General features: G+C 37.8%; 1 protein-coding gene across 3 annotated transcripts; it reads right to left on the minus strand.

Moving 5' to 3' along the window:
* Window positions 1-2,158: 2,158 nt before the first annotated feature.
* CDC16 (cell division cycle 16) lies at window positions 2,159-21,666 on the minus strand. Of its 3 annotated transcripts, none has more exons than XM_052664744.1 (18): window positions 21,505-21,666; window positions 21,097-21,148; window positions 20,425-20,522; window positions 19,755-19,793; window positions 19,131-19,271; window positions 17,077-17,236; window positions 16,328-16,422; window positions 15,594-15,727; window positions 13,640-13,719; window positions 12,107-12,156; window positions 11,394-11,467; window positions 9,696-9,821; window positions 9,452-9,604; window positions 8,945-9,008; window positions 7,366-7,427; window positions 5,227-5,362; window positions 3,982-4,072; window positions 2,159-3,517 (listed from the first exon to the last, which is right to left on the minus strand). In XM_052664744.1, exons 1-18 carry the CDS (start codon window positions 21,550-21,552, stop codon window positions 3,252-3,254), a joined length of 1,869 nt encoding a protein of 622 aa, XP_052520704.1. In that variant the 5' UTR covers window positions 21,553-21,666; the 3' UTR covers window positions 2,159-3,251. The 3 variants fall into 3 exon arrangements, with proteins under 3 accessions (XP_052520704.1, XP_052520703.1, XP_052520705.1); XM_052664743.1 differs by having other exon boundaries at window positions 21,097-21,151; XM_052664745.1 differs by lacking the exon at window positions 21,505-21,666 and having other exon boundaries at window positions 20,425-20,520; window positions 21,097-21,151.
* Window positions 21,667-21,991: the final 325 nt, after the last annotated feature.

The following is a 21,991-nucleotide window of genomic DNA, read 5'->3' on the forward strand; positions in this document are numbered from 1 at the left end:
CCCAGTTGCCGGGCGGAATCTCGCGAGATTTGGCTGAGGGGCGAGGGGAGTTCCTCCGCCTCCGGAGTAGCGACGGCGGGGCTGTGCTCGTCCTTGTGCATCGCCGTCGTTGTTCTCATCCCCGTCCTCTCTGCTGGATGTTCTGAGGAGAGGTGCCTTCAGGAATCCCGCAGGGCCTTCATTGTGTGCATGGAAAGGGCAATTGAAGAACCGTCCTATCGTGGTCCGCGAGCCCAATTGCCTTGTAGACAGCGGACACTTGGCTCTGCCCTCCCTGCCACAGCCTCAGCCGCGTCTCCTGTGGCAGGATGGGAGCAGCAGTCATTGAATCACAGAACGGTTTGGGTTTGAAGGAACCTCAAAGCCGAGCCTGCCGTGGGCTGCCCCCAACTCAGGCTGCACAGAGTCGCACTCTACCTGCCCTTGACCACCTCCAGGGATGAGGCACCACAGCTTCTCTGGGCAGCTGTGCCACTGCCTCACTACCCTCTCGCTGAGAAATGTACCCCTGACATCTAATCTCAGTTTCAAACCATTCCCCTTTGGCCTGGTGGGCTAGGGCTGAAAGCTAGCCAGGTGCTGGGGATGCCACACCATGAGGAAAGGGACAGTTGTTTCTGGCATCAGCTTGCAAGTCCTGTGTCCATGAGTTTTCAAATCATGAAAACCTTGAAGACAACAGCAGTGTTCCCCCACAGTGGGTTAGGATTGCGAGAGAGCAGTTATGTGTAAGACGTTGCTTTAGCAGGCATGTTAGTCATAGGCTGGAGCAGGACAGGTACTGGGAGGCACAGCAGGAGATGCAGGTGCAAAGATGAAGATTTCGAACAGAAATAAGGAAAGAAGCTTTTCCTGAAGTCCTCTCTGAGGCATGCACAACATTAGCTTAACAAGCACTAACCTAATTGTATCTACCTGAAGAACTGGAAGCCAAACCAGGCTTCATCAAGAATTTCTCTGGTGTTGCCCAGGAAAAATCATTCACAGTCTAAGACATTTTGAAAATGTTTCCTTCTAGGTAACTTTTAGTGGCAATAAAGAAGGGCTAGCAACAACCAGCCAAAAAACTTCAGCAGATAGCTGCAGAATTGAAGGGTCATGACACACTGCCTTTAGAGCAAGAGCAGTTTTCTGTACCCTCCCTTTTCTCTCCACTCAGCCCCACTGATGACTTTTACACAGCAGTTCACAATTTTTCAACCTGAGAGATCAGACAGAGAAAAGCTTTTTAAGTGCTAGGCCAGATCCCATACCTGATTTACACCCTAAGCATACAAATTTGTATTATAACAGCTCTGGAAGTGGCTAAGGGGCAAGCCAATTGCTCTCAGCAGTGGAGGACTACAACTAAGCAGGATTGCCATCAGAGCCAACACACCATCAGATCAGAACTGATACCAAATATTATCAATTTTTAAGACTACTTAGTCAATGAAAACAGCAGCAACATAGGAAAAAAAGAAAAAATCCACAGACATCCACTGCTGACATTAGCAAGAGGCCAGATTTGCTGGAGTATTTAGCCAACATGTATGTAGAAACTCCTTTCCGGGATGCATGACTAGAATCTTAAATTTACCTACTGTAGATTAAAAATAAACAAATGTATTATCATTTGTATCATATCAAGACTACTAATGAAATAAGATAGACTACCAAAAAACAAGAAAAAAGGAAGATTTCAATATATATGTATATACTTGGGTTCATCCCTTGTCTCTTCTTATTTATGAAAAGCATCAATAAAATTTAGTATAGGAAATATTTAATGACTTGCACTAGTATGCCACTTGTTTTTTAAACCATGTCCCAGTAAAGCAGATGAAAATTGTACAAAGAAAAATCACACGTATATTTTGTGCTAAGGATAGAACTGAAAAATGATTGTTTAAATGCCAACACGAATGTAGTGAAATACGGTATAAAAATTGTATTTTAGACCAGTCATTCTATTTTGCTAAAAGATAAATTAGCCTTTTTTTGTGTTGTTTTTTTTTTTTTTTTTGAAACTTAATGAAAAATCCTTATCTACAGAAAAAGAAAAAGCTAGCTTTTGAGCACTGAAATACTTATTACTGAAGCCTGGACTATTAAACCTCAGAGAATCTTTTCTTAACATTAAATGTCAAAATCCAGCAAGAAGTCACGGAAGAAAAAATTATGACAGCTTGTAGCATTATGTTTTTAATTTTAAGCCCACCGTAGTGACATAGATGAAACAGGCACAAAGGGAAAGGAGCTATTTACACAAAATACATTCAACATTCATACTATGAAGGCAGACAGACCCAATTCTGTTCAGTGGATGGACAAATCATTGCTTCTCTACAAAAACATATGCTTTAATTCATTGTTTTTCAGTGAGCCAATGGCATTTAAAAACACCACTCTAGAGACTTGTAAAAGTTTTATATTATTCAGTTTATCCTTTGCCTTGGCAAAACAACTGTGTGTAAAGAGAATGACTGCATTTTCTACAGAAGTACACTGTGGCTTACAACTTTATTATTACACTACTGAAAAATAGTTCAGGTATCATTCATTGCAGGAAACACCAATTTACCTCGGTATTTTCACCATTCATATTGTTGTCCCATCAGCTTACCAGAAACAGTTCTCACACGACCTCTCAGTAGCACAATATAGAATAACAACAAAGAAGCCAACAATAATTCAGAGAAGGCATAACAAAGTAACATGCTTTGTCATCAATTTAATGCACGTCCAATTAGAGTCAAGTGATGGGAATCCACTGAAATCACACTGTGAAGAAATACATACTTATGAAGTAGTAAGTGTAAAACCTCATGGATTTTTTGGTCTATTTACTAAGAAAGCATTCCTCACAGACGGGATGAAAACTCAGAAGCTACAATAATACTGTGTTAGACCTTGGCTAATCCATTTGGCAATACTGTAAACTCTTCCATGTTAGGTATTATTTTTAAACCTTCACAGTCTTACTGATGGCAGACACAAGGATCAGTAAACAGTTTTAAAAACATAATGTGCATTTATTTATTTGTTTTTACTTTATCACATATGATTAACTTTGTAGAAATAATAAAATTGGAAATAGTCCCTCATGTATTTTTTAATCATCCTTAAGGCAAGCATTATTTCTGTGGTGTTAAATACAGCATAGTAGTATGAATTCATATAAAAATAGCAAATTCCTGAAAGTATAACACCGTAACAAAAACACTAAAACAAATACTTAGACAAAATGTGCCCACTATCAGAATTTATGGTCATGTACTGTGGTCTGACATTGATGTTTCTAGCATCATATCGCTTTCATTCATTTCTATCTCAAATGTTTCTTCCAACGGACGGCTGGTATCAGTATTTGTCCTTTGATGTGATGTCTCTAACGTTACTATACCACTCTCATCCAGAGTCTGTCTTTCTATGTCAAATTCTCTGAAATCCCAGGCAGGTGAAATAATGTTCTTTAAGGTCTTCATTGTGTGTACATCAAAGTCATAACATCTTAGTTTGTCTTTGATCTCTGTTCCTAGGAAAATAGACAAACACAGTTTATCCCTAACAAACATTCCCAAAACATATCACGAAACAATATCCAGAAACGACTCTGGTTCTCTGTGTATTCAGAACAAGGTGTTGTCAACACTTAATAACTAAAGTTTAAGTGTTGGTCTGACAAAAATCTAGCAGCCTACTACCTACCTACACACACACACACAAAGTAAAATTCAGATTCAAAGTCTATTGCTAGAAGCAGCTGCCAATTCCCTTCCCAGCTTTCTATGAGGGTTTCTTCATTGTTTAAAGTTGATACAACCCATGATGCATGCAAGGTATTTAACACAGCTGCATCGTTCTTCCAGATGTATTAACTGACAACATTGAGAAGAAACATCTGCTTCAATTGTGTGAAAAATCTGCTGGAAAAGCAGGATGACAGTAGACAGTCTTTTTTTGATGCAAGATCTCTCTTCCAAGGATTCAATGACTTACCAATGTAAGCTTCAGAATCACCAATATACATTTCTATGCAGTGTCCGAGCATTGTGACTGAAAACGTGTCATCCCTCCTAAGTCCAAGGGCCTATTAAAAAAAATAAAACAATAAAATAAAATCAAAACAGGAAAAAGTCTTTAGCTGCATAGAAAAGCATTTGCATCTTAAGTCCGCTATTCTGAGTTTGTTGGTTGACAATGTGATCAAAGTAGTCCCTGCTGTAAAAGCAAAATACCGTGCAACCAATTCATATGAAATGACTTAAGAAAGCAAACCACAAAAATACAACTAGAAATGGAAATGTATCCAGACAGAGAATCACTCATAAGCCATGAAGATACACTAATAAAATATTTCTGAAAGCTGCAAGGAACTTAATTTTACATAGTTAAACTACAATTGATGATGAAATAGACTGAGACATACTTAAGTAATTACAATTAAATTTACATGATACAAGCTGAAGATACACTAATAAAATATTTCTAAAAGCTGCAAGGAATTAATTTTACATAGCTAAACTACAATTGATAATGAAATAGACTGAGACATACTTAAGTAATTACAATTAAATTTACATGATACAAGCTTCTAAGTACATATAACTGCAGCTAAATTCTCAACCCTATCAACCTGAATGCTGAAAAATCTAGCACTCATTGAAATTCACTGTTACTCAGTGAAAACATGAAATATTCAAAAACTGTCCTGAAAATAGTAAAATACAATCACAGAATCATAGAATTGCTCAGGTTGGAAAAGACCTTAAAGATCATGGAGTCCAACCACAAGCTAACCATCCTACCCTAACTCTAACAGCCCTCCGCTAAATCATGTCCCTGAGCACCACATCCAGTTTTTAAACACATCCAGATAAATCCATGACAACAGAAAGCAGCCCATTTTTAAAATCTACACTTAGTGCAGAATTTCTTTGAAGCATAGGTTGGAATTACTTCAAACCATTTCAGCTGTAGAAGCTGTTAACGTACACATAATATGTAGGATAATTGAGTTGGTTTACAAGAAGGATCCACCAACAGAGTTTAAAAAAGTGGTTTTAAAAAAAATAATGATTAGACTTAACTCATAGAAAACTAGGGAAGACTTCTTAAATAAATAAATAAATAAATAAAATGAACAATAATTTGGGGGTTGGATAACATTCAATCTGTTCCAAAATCAAAACCAAATGAAATGGCAAATACAGACTCAGCGACCAGCGCTTTAAGCATACATACCGTATGAAAATAGTCAATGGCACTTTCAAAATTGCCCATTAGACTGTGTATGTAGCCAATGGCAGAGTAAGTCGAAGCATTTTGAGGAATCAGTACTAGAGCCTGGCGATGGTATTCCAGTGCTTCTTCGTACTTCCTGATGGGGTTAAATACAGAATATCTATTAGCAAGCTTCAGAGTGGAAGATGCTGTTATAGTATTCTGTTGATAATTTCCTTACCTCTGTGACAGACAATCCTGTCAAGAACTTTGAAGTTTTTGATTTGTTTTCTTAACATAAAGAGCACACAAGAGTCACAGATGTTGATAATTTTCTTCCTCAGCATAATTGAGAAATCACTGTTCCCCTTATGTAGCGCAATAGCTGTCTGCAGCTAGGTCCCATTTGGAGAAAATTCTAGTAATTAGATATGGTAAATTTCTTTAGATATTTAATGCTGCTCACTGCAAAATTAGGTTTCTTTCTGTAGCTCTCATTCTTCTTCCCAGGGGAGTAAAGGAGCAATGAGACTGAATCACTCACTGTTCAAAATGAGAAAAGCTCCCCAAGCAGAAATTTCACAACCCTTTAGTGCTGCATACAGGACTTTTGTTACTTCCACTTCGACGCTGTTTTCATTAGAACAGCAAGATTTACACATAGTCACAATTTCTTTCAAGTGAGCCATGCTTTCTTTGAAAATTCTTTCTTACATAGACTGCTTATTGCATTTGCTTTTTTACAAACCAAGGATTAAGTGAAAGTTATTGGTGCTACTCTGCAAAATTTGAGTGTCACGTTTAGCATCCTATGGTACCAAGCTGGCAAAAATAAAGACAGCAATTGTCTATTCAGAAGAAATTTTCATGTCTCTAGCTGTAATGAAATTAAGCAAACATCAATACATAATGTTGTTAAAGACATAAATCAAGGCATAAAAATTTGCAGCTGCTTTCCTGTTGCACAAAACTTTCACATAGCTTCAAATGTTAGTTTCAGTACACTATTGACCTGTCTGACTACCTACCACTCTTTTAATGTGCTGTTTTCAAATTTCAACTACAGAGACCAGTCAGATTTTCAGACACGGACATTCTACCTTATCAAAATGTACGTGCAGCTGCCTAAACTCTCATCTTCCTGAAAGACAGTTTACAAGGATGCGAAAATACACTGGATTGGCTTTCTGAACCTGAGCAAATAGTAAAATGCAAGTCACCCTGAATAGGATGTAATCAGTACCTAAGTTACTGCAAGAAATTAAAAAAGACAAAAGGAATTTTAACTGAATTATTTGACCCCCCCCCCCCCCCAAAAAAAAAAAAAAAAACAAACACGTTTTTAATTTGATTTTGTGAGAGCAGGTAACTGTTATACATCAGTATCTCCCAACAAAAATGACGAATAATTGCAGTTCTAACACAAAACCATTACTATCAAAGCCAAAGCAGACATACAGCTTATATCTAACTGGAATCTTTTCATTGGCATCTTACTAACACGAACTGCAGTTAAAACCACAGCATTAAAAAATATATGGTACTGGTTAAACGTAAGACAACACTTGTTAAAATTAAAGTAAGAGAGAACATTTATCAGGGCTGAAACCACTGAAGCTTTCATATGTACTTTGCACTTCCTTTTCCTGTTCTCAGAGATGCGGATATGAAAAGAAACATGAAGCAGTGCTCTCCTTAAAAGCCATAGAATAACATTTTATTGTTAAGGTCACTGAACACTGAGCTAAAGTAATAAAATAGAAGCTTAAGCGCTGATCCAAGCAATGAACAGCATAAAAGGTGGTTTTGTGCTGAATTAATTCACTGCACATAGTCAAGCATGTCAGGATTGTGACAGTAGCTGATTTGCTTTCAGACCCATCTGAAGAGCTAAAAGCCTATGACCAGCTTTCTATTTAAGAACCAACAGCTGAGGAAAGGCTTTCACATTAAGTACTTTAACTTGCACGTGAAAGACTGTCCATAAGGAGCAATCTCCGTACTTATTTTAGACACGGATCTAGGGAACCTGGTTTTTCTTATAAGGTGCTTCCACATTGCCCTCATGTGGTATATAATCCTGATGAAAACAAGGAGGCCCAGAAAAAGGCATTTTCTGTAGTATTACAGATATTTGAAGCTCCTGTGATATCTACTTACTTCAGTTTTCGGCAGACGTGTCCTAAGTTGTTCAGTAAAGGCTCCCACTTATCAACTGTTATCTGCAAAATAATCAACAATTCAAGCAGCTGCAGCTTGCTAGATTGTAACTAAATCTTACAGGACTACTTAAACAACACACAAAAAACCCACACCCCATAACAAATGAAACAATTCAATCACAACCAAGAAGAACTTCACAAAAATACTCAGTTGCTTCAATAATGTATTTAAACCCAAAATAAACCTGTTTTCAACTACTGACTCCCCAAACCCAATTACATTTCTTTCAAGTTTTAGTATCGCTGACACCTTAATACAAACTAAACAAAGTTTGTTTTCTGCTTAACAAGAAGTCATACTTCAAGGTCTCAAAGCCTAGGAGAATTAAGACTCACAAATTAGATATTCATACTAAAAAAAAAAAATCATAAATGCTGTGGGTCTTTCTACTCTCTTCTCCATAGTCTAACTTCATCTGCTCTAAATAAATGAGCTCATTTATAAAACAAACAGAAAAATAGCCAGTACAACAAAATCCTTAAAACAGTCTTCACTGAAATTGAAAAGTCATTTATTTGACTTGATCACATTAGGAATTTTCGATTTAATAGAATAGAATAGTATCTCTAGTTCTTTTAGGTGCTTCCTACTGTAATTCTAGAATTCTAAAATTCCATGTGTGTGTTTCTGCACATACAACATTTAGTATTTCTATAAAGAAGAAAAAATGTCACACAAAAGAATTGAGGCTTCTGCATAAGTTTAAGCCTGATCTACAGTCTGTGGCTTTTGCACGTACAAACAGTACAACCATAACTAAAATAAAACAAATCTATTTACACATTAGAGAGTTTATAAGTTAGCATCTGTCTGGTTTGTTTTAATAAATCTATGTCTTGTCCACATAGATAGGATTGTGGTTTTTCAGTGCTTTCTAATTGTCAGAGGTTCACTGTTCTCCAGAAGCAAGGTCGTTATCTTGGTAGGAGATACACTGCTAACAAGTACTGCAGCATAAGGCAGTGTCCTCGTTAAATGAATTTCAGCTAAAAATCATTAGAAAGCTATCTGTAAGTTCACAGCTCAGCTAACTTTCAGGAAGTTAGTTAAGCATCCCTGGACCCACTCCCACACAATCTCCATCTGGCAGAAAGAAAAAAAATCCACACCTACAGGCTTCCAAAGAAAAGTGGAAGTGATTCAAGAGCGCAGTTCCACACGGTAGAAGCTACCTTCCACACACATACCCAATTCTACCTTCAGGCCAAAAACCATTCATTTACTAATACCTAAGACTAAGAATGCAACCTGGGTTCCATGCTTCCCAATCAACACTTACAGTTTTGTTCTGCTTTTGTTATCATTTGTTTTTAATTTCAAATTAAAACATACTTTTGGCCATTTCCAGTAGCATTGAAAATAACACATGATGACTCTCATCTGTAAAACTGAACACATAATTACAATGAGTTGGTCCAGACTTTGAAGTCATTCTATTGCATTGCTTTTGCTTTAATAAAAAAAACTTCCTGGAGTTGCATGGATTTATGATCACGTGTATTACTAGGAAAAATACCTCGTTTCCAATAGCTTTGATTTTTTCCAGTGCATCGAGAAACCACTTTTCTGCAGTTTTCCAGCTAAATAATAGGAGTGGGGAGGAAAGAAAAGTGAATTAGCAAAGAGTTCTAATTACCAGTATGAGATTACTGTATTACAATCAACAGTTCTTTGATTGTATTTGGTTGTATGAATGCAGTCATCATTAAAAATGAAGCGATTTTGCCAAACGATCTTAATGGCTGACGAGACAAAGTTAAAAAACAAAACAAACCAGAAGCAAACCAAGGGTGTTCAATGAACGACTTCCATCCATTATATTTTTTTCAGAATATATTTGAAATCTCAAAAAGCCTTTACATTACCTAAACGAGGTAAACGTAGGTAAACATAAATATCACCTAACCAGGTGATACTTTACACTATAGAATACAAAGTAAGTACTTTAATAGATATAGTAGCACATCACATTTCAGAATAATCCTTCCTTAAAATTATATTTTATCTCATTTTGCAAGCTTACTCTCCATTTTGAAATGCAACCACTCCAACTTCATGCATAACAAAAGGATCTTCAGGTGCAATACTTAAAGCTTGGCTAAAAAACCTTTCAGCTAGCTTCGAGTTGTTGGTCAAACCATATTCCAGTCCAATATAGAGCATTGGCAAATGACACCTAGAAAGAAAAATTCGTAAGATACAGGTCAGTTTTCTCTACTACTTATGGACCAGCTTCAACTTTTCTGAATATGGCATTTGTGACATACCCTTTCATGAGCTGTGCAGCTGTGAAGTATGCAGCCATTGCTTGGTCGTGTTCGCTCTCAACAGCAAACGAATGCCCGTACGCTATCCAGGCAGGTCCGTAGGTCCTCTCAAGCGTAGTAGCTTTGCTAAAAACAAGAGCAGATTACAAGTAGACATTTGAAATTGAATTTCATCTGCTTCAGACAGTACTTACATAGCAACATCATATGACATTAGGTATCTGTTAGGATAATCTTTCATGACTGGATGTCAATAAAGGTCATTTTAAAAGTTTGAACTGTTCAACACTTACTAGTATCAAACATTTTCAAGAATTCCCTATATTATTTCTATTGCTGTTCATGGACACCAGAAATTACTTGACACTACTGAAAAGAAACAATTACATTAGGCACACCGGGTAAAATATAGGAACAGTCAGTAGTGACACACAGCGTATAAAATATATGTAAATTAACAGTTAATGACAGACATGTCATATCCTTTTTTAAAAGTTTCCGATGTATTTCAGAAGTAATCTATTGGTTACTTAGCCATCCTTAACAACCATTCAGTCTAAATCTTGCTTTGTCACAGTTAAACTTATTATCTTGAAGATCCTGGAGAAGAGTTTTCGGTCTTCTGGGACAAAACCTGACACAAAACGTTGGCATCTTTCCACCCTACATCTTAGACAGCCTAAATCACTTCAAAAAACTTGCCCCATGAACCACTTCATCCAAAACTCTTGTTTGCTGCATTCTCTTAAATTCAATTCAAATGCCTCATATTCCTCCCACGTTCTTTACATACAATGACTTGTTGGCATTACAATACAGCTTTGCTACGTTCTGACAAAACCTCATTTTCCTACTTGGTGCTGAGCCCTTTTGCAAATCTGTAGGAATAGATGAGCATGCAGATACCTCCTTCTAGAGCAGCTGGAACAATCCTTTCCTTACATATTGCTGGCACAGTGCAGATGTGCCTTCTACCCTGTTCTGTGATGTCCTGTGACTCCAAAACAATGGTATGGGATGGCAGTCTGTGTTTTTATCCATGGTATCTCCAGATACTTTTCTAATGAACTACTGCCTAGCCTACAGTTAATGTTAGCCCTGTAGTAGTACACTACCAAACCAATCTACTACAGGTTGGTTCAAGGCGTCTCAGTTAAGCTTACACTATCAAAACAAATGCTGTAACTTCACAGCTCTCCAACCAGTGTTGACAATCAACACACATCTATCACAGGAAAGAGCAGTGGACTGGCTGACCAGCCTACAAGTACAAGCCTGTTAGTGCAAAGAGAGAAGCAGATAGCCAAACGGCAGGATTTTCTGTTTAACTCTTCCATTTTAGATTTGAAATCCGGACCTGGGAGAATGCCCAAGTGTCCTTAAGCTAAGAGCTGAGGCTGGATTACCTAGCCATAGTTAGCCTGGTGGCACGAACGAATGTTAAGGACTGCACCTGCTCATAATAGGAAGGTGACTGGCAAGAGATTCCATGTAAGCCTGTAAATAATTTTTTTATCATCTGGAAGGTTCAGGTCTAGATTGTTTATACCCTGTTTCTGGTATAGCAAAAGAAATATTGCAGTATTAACCACCATATGAAACCTTCTGCTTACTCTGAGTTATAATAACAACTGTGAAGACTAAATATTTACTTAGTGAATAAGAAACAGATATGCAAGTGAGAAAAACAAGTTTTACCTGAGGTATCTTCTGGCATGTTCATTTTTGTGGCCAACCATGAGATAGTAGCAACCTACTGCAAACCACGACACCTACAGATTACAAACCAAGATAATTATTAGATATACAACATTGATTTCAGTGAAACATCATAGCAGGTTATACTTCACAGGGGAACAGTGTATAGCAGATGGAATGCTGGCAAGTTTACATCATTAAATGGGTTTGCTCAGCCTCAAGAAGAGAAAGTTAAGTGCAGAGCTAACTGCTGCCTTCAATTTTAGCTAATGATAGGTAATACAGAAGACAAAAGCCAGCCTCTTCTCACAAGGAGCACAGTGACAGGATGGGAGGCAGCACGGACAAGCTGCAATATGGGGAATTCAGACTAAATAAAAGGAAAACAATTTTCACAATGAAGCCGAACACTGAAACAGATTGCCCAGAAAGGCTTAATTTATTATTATTATACACTTTGAATGATTATTCAAGTGAAATCCTCACACTGAATGTTTTACAACTACTCTTACACCAAGAAATCTCTATATAAGAAAATTACAACGCAGAGAAAAAGGTGTGAACAATTTTACTCAGTTCCGATCATCATTTATTTATATTTATATTTACACACACACACACACACACACACACATCTTAAACTGACCATTACCACTTTCGCTTGCTTTTATTTAAGGAAAACTACCTGGTAATGGAGGCTTAGAACAACTTACAGGATTATTTGGGTACAAATCCACCAGTTTATGAGAAAGATAGAAGAGTTCTGCAAAGGGGAAGAAACAAGAAAAGAAAATTAAAATATGCTAAAACATTCAGATGTTTCTTGCCCCTTAGCTTCCTACATGAATATGCAGCATGTCTAGTGCTATTAATACACCATGTACAAAAATGTTTTAGTGGTCGTGCTTCACATTGCCTCGATACAGAGGCACTTCTGCAACTAGATAAACCAAACAAAATGTATATTTGCAGTACACAAACAAGCAGCTACACATCTCACTCCTTAAGAACCCTGCAACCACTTTGGTAACTACCATACATCAAAGTAAATGCCTGCAGAACTACACTTAAATCTATTGTGTGAAGGTAAAACACAGTTCAGCTTTCTGCATCTAAAAAGGTATCAGCCAGATCAATTTCAAAATGAGTGTTGTATGCACTAACATGCCAAAGACAGGACAAAACCAACTTAAATATCCCATGCAATTACTTCTTTGAATAACTACAATTATTTCTATTAGAAAATTGACCGCAGGTTACAGGAAGTAATCGGATACAGGATAACAATTTTAATGCCTTTTGAAATTGCATTACAGTACATAAACCAAGTGTTTCCTCAGAGCGTGGTGTTTTTAAATTGATGAGTTCTGTACTTGAGTGCTCTGCATCAATTCCTCTGTTTCAGAAAAATCAACTATGAAAAAAAAAAAAAAAAGGCTTAAAAAATACCAGCTTATTTACAAAAAAGTTCTCAATGCAGACTTCAAATAACTGAACACTGGAAATAACAGTACACCTACTGACCTATTTGTGTACTACAACACACTATCCTCAGAGACACTGTGAAACACACGAGCTCCTTATTCTATCTTTCAATTGGCACTGAAGACTTTCAAGGCCTTCACTTGATTTGCACATTTATATGCAGTTTGAAGTGAGAAGAAGTCATCCCAACTGCAAGTGAGCAATTCTCATAATTTCAAAGGTGTTCTCTGGTTATAAATTTATTTCAACTAAAAACAGACCTTCACAGTAGCAAAAGCAAGGAGAGAACACAGAGGCTTTTTAATATGGAAAAAGCACCACACCTAAGCATATGCACTGCTGAAGATTTCCTCCTACATTAATTAACATATTTTGTTGCTGGAGAAAATTACACCTAGATACTCTAGAAGAACAACTGAAAACAAGATGAAACAGTTAAAGTGGAACAGTAGAGTTCACAAACTTTGTGGGTACGTAGCCCAGGAATTGAAAGACAGCGACACTTGTGATCACAAGTGAGTACAGATTCCTTGCCCTGTCCTTCACCATTAGCTCTAGAACTCCATTCTTTTCCACTTAGCATTATTCTCTCACAAATAAGAAGAGAAATACCCGTTATTTTTCACATCCTATTTTAGGAGTGGCTATTTTTTAAAATGGCTTATAAGGGAATTTCTTGACATCTTTGAATCTTTTTTTAAAATTGAAGCCTGGCAGTCATTTAACTTCATTTAACTGTCATTAAACGTTGTGGTTCTTACCATTTGCTTTATTAAGTTCCACAAGTGTCCCTATATGGACAGGTAAACAGTTTGCATGGAAAGGATCCTTTTCCATCACTCTGAAATAAACAAACAAATAAATTGAAATGCACATTTCAAAAGCTTTAATATGTTTTAAATAGGCTGCTTTTATGTTGTGTAATGTTCCAGTTAATTACCTCTTTCAGCATTAGACTACCATTTGTAACTAGTCTGTGCCTATTACCAGCACAATAAAGGTTTAAGACCACAAAAATAACCATTCATTTAACTTAACAAGACTAACACAACATCTTGGCAAGCTGAATATACAATTAGAATAACTACAACAACAACAACAGAACACAGTATGTGTTTGCTTGCAGGTCACCTGTGATTTAAATAGCAGACAACAATATTACTGTTCTCTGTCCTATAAATTCCACGGGCTTGTCAGCAACTTTCCTGTAATGCTACTGTATTTTCTGAGCTTATGGAAATAGGCTCTACAATGTTAAGCAGCATGCCAGAGGAAACACAGCTCAGTTTTAATATTTTTATTTATAGTGACATTTAGAAATGGATTAGGTGCAGGACACAGCTTGTAGACTTGCGCCCTTTTTCTAAGCACTGCCATTTGGTAAAGTAAGCAGAGGGAAGCAAATGCCTTGAAATCTGCAGAATCTCTTCTATCAGAAGTACAAGAGCTGTGACTCCGTTTTCCAAGACGTACACCTTCAGATAGTTAAGAGTTCTGTTGACATTTAAAAATAATTCGAAGTATTTCAAATTAAAACAAAAAAGTATAAAGGTTCCCTGTAAGATTCTAAGCATTTTTATTCTACAGACTTCTGAGATTCCCGTTTGCAAGCTCTAGAATGTGTGATGGTCTCCTCTTTGACAGTCATGTGCTAATGCCAATTTCTGCTAGAGGAGTAGCAATAATGAATTTTCAGAGGAAAAAAAAAAAAGATTTAAATGACTTCATCGGAGTCATTGATTTCAGCAGAATCATGTTTTTTCTCAGTTGTTTAAGCTCACTAAAGCAGTCAGCATTCTCTGCAGCCTTTCCAGAAATCTTGCCTCTACTGGCTTCTAAAGGACACTCTATGCGGTGATGGTTTGAGATAAGAAAAAACTGTTCTGTAAACTGAACCTTTACAAGACTCATATTCTGAGACTATGCAGTACACACACAAAACTAGTTTTCTTATGTCAGCAGACAAAATAGCTCCAGAAGTAAGTATTGAGCGTTATGTTAGTTGAGAAGCAATCCATGTTGTTCTGATCCATCTGACAACCCAACAGTTGTGCACACCCTGGCTATGTAACAACTGACAGGCAATTTCACCACCAGAGAAATCATACTCTTTAACTAACCAGTGGTTAACTGAACCAGATCTGTTTGTTCTGCAGGCCAGATCAAAAGCAGGCAGATAACATGAAAGAACAGAATGAACGGAAGAAAACAGCACAACGCTGATAAATCGGAGTTTTGCTCTGGATAATTTTGCTACAGATTACAGAAGAAGCACGTACTACTGGGCACAAACTACCCATTTTAACTGTCTGAAATTTTGTATCAAACTTATGCATGAAAGGGACAGAATAGCAAGGTCTGTTGTGCTAGGACAAGGGGAAATGGTTTCAAACTAGAAGAGAAGAGATTTAGATTGGATGTAAGAAAAAATGATGTTTTTTATGATTAGGGTGGTGAAGCACTGGCACAGATTGCCCAGAGAGGTGGTGGATGTCCCACCCCTGGAGATACTCAAGGTCAGACTGGACGGGGCTCTGCACACCCCAATCCAGCTGCAGTTGTCCTTGTTCACTGCAGGGGAGTTAGGCTGTCCCTTGGCCTTTAAGGGCCCAACTCAAACGATCCTATGATGAATTGAACAGTTGCACCAGTTATAATTACTATTCCACAAGACATTGCAAAAAAAAACTCTTAAAAATTACTTTGTATACTTACAGTGAAGTACGCTTATAACACATCTTGAAGTCACAGTTATAATAATGTCTTTCAGCTAAAGACACTACTACATCCAGGTTTTCCTGAAGACCATTTACTGATTCAGGAATCAGTGTTTCACTGGGTTTATTATACTGCAAGACAAAAGAAACACAACTTGCAAATCCAATCTAATATCAGATATTTATTTAGTTCTAAAAGAATGTAGCTACATAAAGCTTACCATTCTTTGTTTTAAACTGAAAGTGAGTAAAATCTGTATTTGATAAAATGGTTCTTTACAATGTACTTTAAAAACTCATTTGGAGCACAATAGATGCTTGATAATGTCCATATATGAAGTATGAGCTGTACAAATGAATATCGACTTGGATAAAGCTGGCTTCCAGTACTCTCACTTTCTCTTCAGAAAAAAAGATTTTGGAAGGCTGTTGTTATGACCTGTTATTTTTAGGCAATGGACATTTTGCCTACATTGTTGATGTGCTTTTCCCCACCTAACCATTTCTCAGGAAATAAAGCTAAACCAGATGGGATTATATAAAACTATCATACCATCTTCCATCAAATGATATCTACTGCATCATAAATCATAAAACAACAAAATAATGACCAATACTACAAAGCACTTGTATTTCTAAAGTTCAGAGTAAAAACACTAACAACGAACATTTTCACCTGGAGTCAAGATTTAAGCACAACTGAACAGCTTTTTAGTCAGCTTATGGTTTTACCTTTTTCAATTTATTCTCAAATAAAAAGTGCAGCAATTCTTGTTCTTCTTCTGTACATTGTTTATTAAGAGGTAGAGATTCAAGAAGTTCCTTTTCTATAGAAATTAAAGAATAATTTAAAGCAGTCACATTAGGGAAAAAATGACAAGAACAAACATAGTAAGAACTCAGATGCAAAAAAAACCAAAAAAACAGTACAGATGCATTAAAAAGAGAATATTAGTTATGGAAATTAATTACCAAATTCTCACTTCCTTCTAGACTTTTAAATGAAACTTAATGACATAGCACACCATTACTGTAACTCATTTTACATGTCAGTTTACCTCTCAGAATGCTCTATTAAATAACACCTACTAACAGACAAGCAAAAACTAGTAGGATTTTGTGAATTCAAAGGCTGTGAAGTTGAAAACAAGAAAAAACATTGGTCAGGCTGAACAAAAAGCATGGGAGCTTCTGCAGCTAACAAATGAGACAGCTGGGTGACTCTGTTCCTTTTAATTCTTAGAACTGCAAGACTAAAAACGAATGTTCAAATACAATCTGCTCAAACTTATAATTTTCATTCATTTCAAAATAAAACCTTTTGATACGATCATCACCTGGTACTTTCCTAGCAACTGAGGACAACTTTTACTTCAGCTTTTAAACTCCGTATTGTATTTTTTCTTTTTTAATGCAGGAAAATGGCATATTAAGAAAGCAGATAAATTTTACTTGTATTTGAGAAATACTGCCATCCAGACCTTCTTGTGCAGTCAGCATATGGTGCGATGTTAAAAGATCAAATGCTTCAAAGCAGTAAACATCAAGCTTCAAGGCTTCTTTGTAGCTGTGTGTTGCTAGGGTTCTATTATCCAAAGCATCATAGATCTTCCCTCGCAAAAGGCATATAGAGCTCTTGATCTGGTGGAAAAGCAGGGCTGGAGGTCAAAGACTGAATCAATGTTTGCAATTTGCTTTTGAGCACAAATCAAATGGGCTCCCTGAAAAGTAAAAAGCATTCATGTATGATGGAACCTGGTATTCTAGCACTGTTTTCAAATATAAAAGTTTCTATGAGTTTAAGAATCAAATTAATACATTTTGAGGTTATTTACAGCCAGACAAATACACACTTGAAGCAAGTAGAGGGAGGACAGGAGTCTGTATTTCCTACTTTGAGCATCCAACCTCTGCCACTGAATTGTAAGATAGATAAAATAGATAAAATGCATTCCTGTTACGCTTCAAAGGGAAATGGATACTTCCACACCTCTTTCTTTTACACAACACACTTCTCATAAGACAAGAATGTCTTCAGTGAAGATGAAAAAGACCAACTCAGCAAACTCAGCTACTGTGGGTAAACATATTTTTCTTTTCAATCTAAGACACAGACAGTAGTGAAAAGACAATTATTACCAAACAAGTGCTAGGGCATCTAATAACTAACGTGTTCTTTCAAAACTCCAACCTTCAGCTCAATCAGAAGGCCACAGAACTGTCATCAAGTTACTTACAAAAAGGTTGTGAATTATGCATATATGTTGTCACACTAACCAGGCAAATCATCTTAGAAGTCTGCATACTAGAAAGAGTACAGCTGTTTTGACAACAATAAAACCTGGGAGGCTGGTAAAGAAAGGGTAATATTGTTCCCTCTAAGCTCACTCTTAGTCCAGAACAAGCATTGGTGCACATCAATCAAATAAGTACCTTTTGAAAAAGCTATGATCCTAGTGAGGAGTTTGATGTAAATTCCTTGTAACAGTCTCAATCTCACTAGTTCCCTCCTTTGGCAAACCAAACCTACTCACGAATGTGGGGAGAACTAAATTGTCCTAAGTATTCACGAAGAGAAGGGCTGAGGAAGTTGAGTTTTTGGACTGCATTATTTTTCAGACAAAATATTTGCTCAACTTAGTTCAAGAATCAGTCAACTAGATGCTAGGGCAGAAGTACCACGAAAGGGGGAAAACACCAAAGGATGAAGAATGAACACTCAAAGCTGGGTTTTTTTGTTTGTTTGTTTGTTTAAACTTTGTTAGCCTGGCTAGCTTAAATGTATCCATTAGGGTGCAACAGAGTAATTCAGTCTAATCCTCCTCTGGTTTAAGTCAATAAATATAATGTTTACATAGCACAGTATTAGAAAAGGGGGAAAAAAAAAAAAATCAGTTCACACTGACAATTTAACTCATTTTGCTGCACCTGTTTTTCAGGGAAAAATCAGTTTGTCAGCCCCCCTGCTGTAGTTTCAGTTAATGAACTTCATTTTACATCCGCACAAACAAACTCTTCAACTCTAAATGCACACTGTGAATCCCCTCTGTGTGCCTACACAGAATTTTGTCCACTTAACTTCGAAAAACTTCACTCAATTGCCACATCATTTCCAAGTGTGACAACGTGGAAGAAATTCTTTCATTATAACAAATACCTACAGGAGAGGAAAACCTGCGTTATTATCATCTTAGAACCTGAAGCACAACTGAAAGAAATGTTATTTTACATTACCAAGACAGAAACTGCACTACAGAGCTAAAAGACTCTAAAAATCAATGCCAGATTGAGAACACCCTTCTGTAAATTACTGGCAGGCACTTTGCAGGATGTTTCTGTAAAATGAAGATGTAAAGTTTTTTTCATATGTGCAAGTCAACAGCTGACTTATGGGTTGAAAGAGGAATGATTCAGCATTTCTGAAAGCCACCTTCTGCAGAAAGGAGTGCTTAGACACCTACAGCTTCAAAATCACTTTCTGACTTCACACACACTTTTTAGTTACAAAAGTAGTTATTTTTAAAATGTCACTTACGGAAGATTGTGACATCTCCCAGTCTGTGGTAGAGTCTTTCAATCCACTTTCATCCTTCATGTACTTCTCAAAGAGTCTTTTGTTGATTGGTTCTTCCATATCAAGGATATCCAAGGCCTGCTGATGTTCTTTGGCAGCATACTAGCCACAAATATGCGTGTGCAAAAAACAAGGTTGGGATTTGAAACATCTGTACATTATTTGTCAATATACCTAGTGCTACATTTCAAAGGCACAGATTATAACAACTAGTATTTGCCAGTAGGGTTTATGTCCAAATTTGAATTTACATGCATATATCATTTTACTGTTACTATCTATTAAATAAAACCATTTCACCAGCCACTTATAATACAGGACTTACATTAAAAATATTCACATGCTTTTCCCACAAAATATTAGAGAAATATTTTCTTTTCTGTACAAAGGGTCAATTGGATTTCAGCACTACAGTACTACAATGGATACTCCAACAACCATACTGAAGGCAAAATGTTGAAATCAACTGTCCCAAAATTTAAACTTGGCATTCCAATGAATGTTGAGCCTCAAACACATTTAATCTTCCCAAGACACAGCTATTATTTAGTTTGTTTCCAATAAAGGCAAAAAATGTGTACTCACATGACATCTAGCCGCAAGGTAGCGACATGCTTCATATAACTGAAAGAGAAGTTGCATTCATGTTATTAATAAAGAAAGAGAACTCTCTCATTTTTCAATTGTACAGCTTCTCCTGCCCTCTCACCCAAGGAAAATCTTCCTGTTCAAAATGACTACTTAAGTCTGTAACTTCTCATACTCAAAGGACACTCACTCTTGACCACACTCATTCGCTGAGCAGAGGACAACTGAAATAACTACACTTTAAGCGACACCCCATCTCTCCACATCTTGGACCCCTACCTTATCTGCGACCTACCTTGGGCCAATACATGGAACAGTTATGTTGGGAGAGATCTATGAAGATCACTGACCAACTGCCTGACAACTTCACGGCTAAGCAGAAGTTACAGCACATTACTGAGGGCACTGCCCAAATGCTCCGGGAACACTGACAGGCACAGGTCATCACCCATGTTGCTAGGAAGCCTTCCAGCACTTTATCTCCCTCGTGGTAATGTTTCCTTATATCTAGTCTGAAATGTATTGCTGTATTTGGTGCAGGTAAACTGCATGATGTAGGTTTTATAATCAATATTCCTGGGGACCTTAACCTCTGACAGCAAAGAAGCTGTGGTTAACAACATTAGTTTGTAAGTGGAACAGCAGTAATTCATCTAAAACGACTTACCTTATCCAATTTACGAGATCGAAGGGCATGTGCTGCCCTATGATACTGAGCTGTTAGGTAAAGACACTGGGCCAACCAGTAGATATCTTGAGGTTCCTCTTAAAAATAAAGAGGAAATTATAAACCATCAATTGATACAATATCTTTAAACATTTTCATACAGAATATTTACTAGAAGAATATCGGTTTTCCACTATTCCAGCACACCACGATGTAAAGGATAATATGTATATAAAAACAACTTTCTATCACTGCAAGGTTAAAATGGAAAAAGTTTAGATTTCAAAACTAAAGACATGAGTGCATAAAAGAGTGAATACAATGAACTACTAGAAGTGCATGAGAAGGAGATAACGGTGATATAGATTTGAGAAAAAAACATCAATAAACAGCTGTCTATGGGAGCTGTAAGCTACCCTGCCCTTGGAAATAGCTGGAACACAAAACACAACTCAAAACTGTCTCCTACTGAAAAGATCAATGGAAAACTGAAGTGAAAGCTGATCAGACTTCTGCACTTCTATCCACGCTGGCTGAAGCAAAGCGTAATAATATAAAATACTAGTAGCCTAGGTTTTTTTGTGATGAAAGCCCTACCGCCATTTAAAGAAATGTAAGTAGACTTAACCAGAAAGAGGCGACTGAAGAACAAGGCAACATGCTAATGCTTACCATGAGACAATGAAGCCACTTTGTCTGCCCAGAACAGGGCGCTCTGATACTGCTGCTGTAAAGGAATGACAGAAATTATCATGATGATTTACTGGAAATTTGTTTACCTAGCTTACCTTGAAATCTATTACACGTTGCTTGCATTTAATGTCGGATTACGTATGCAATGCCTAATGAATGGTGAATGCCATCTGAGCTCCACACAAGTTCAAAAATCAGCGTGAAGGGGGCAGTCCCCCAGTATCGAAGGACACCAAGGTCAGCAACGTGAGACGGGGCAGTTCTGCAGTCGGTCCCCGCTGCCCCAGCTCAGCTCAGCTCAGCTGAGGGCCGAGTGCTCAGCCTGGGGTTATCCCGCGTCGGGCCTCAGCGAGGCCCCAGCCCAACTGCCGCCGCCCCGCGCCTCACCTGGTCGATGTAGTGCCGCACCCGCTTCCTCAGCCGCTCCAGGTTCATCCTCCCGCGGACCGTGTGAGAGCGCGGAGCCCGCCTCGATGGCAGCGCTCACCGCTCCGCCCGGCCGGGCGCGCTCCTGCCGTGCCGTGCCGCGCGGAGCCGCCCCTTCCGGCCCCGCTCGGCGCCGACCGTCCCCTTCCTGACGGGAGCCGCACCCCGAACGCCGCGTTCCGCGAGCGAGGCGGCTGGTGTAGGGTTGAGGGCATGAAAGACCGCCAGCTTCCTTTAAACTCGGTTAAGTCGTTTCTGCCTTACACGTGCCGGTCTGCTGACCTCTCACACATGTACAGCTTCTAAGCAGGACCCCAGGGGTCCGTCGTGAGTCCGGTAGTGTTTAACATCTTTATCAGTGATGCAGATGATGGGATGGAGTGCACCCTCAGCAAGTTTGCTGATGGCACCAAGCTGAGAGGAGTGGTTGGTAAAGCAGGAGCGAGGG

The sequence above is a fragment of the Tympanuchus pallidicinctus genome, unplaced genomic scaffold (genome assembly GCF_026119805.1).
Source record: "Tympanuchus pallidicinctus isolate F22 unplaced genomic scaffold, pur_lepc_1.0 scaffold6, whole genome shotgun sequence".
In the NCBI taxonomy this organism is placed as follows: domain Eukaryota; kingdom Metazoa; phylum Chordata; class Aves; order Galliformes; family Phasianidae; genus Tympanuchus; species Tympanuchus pallidicinctus.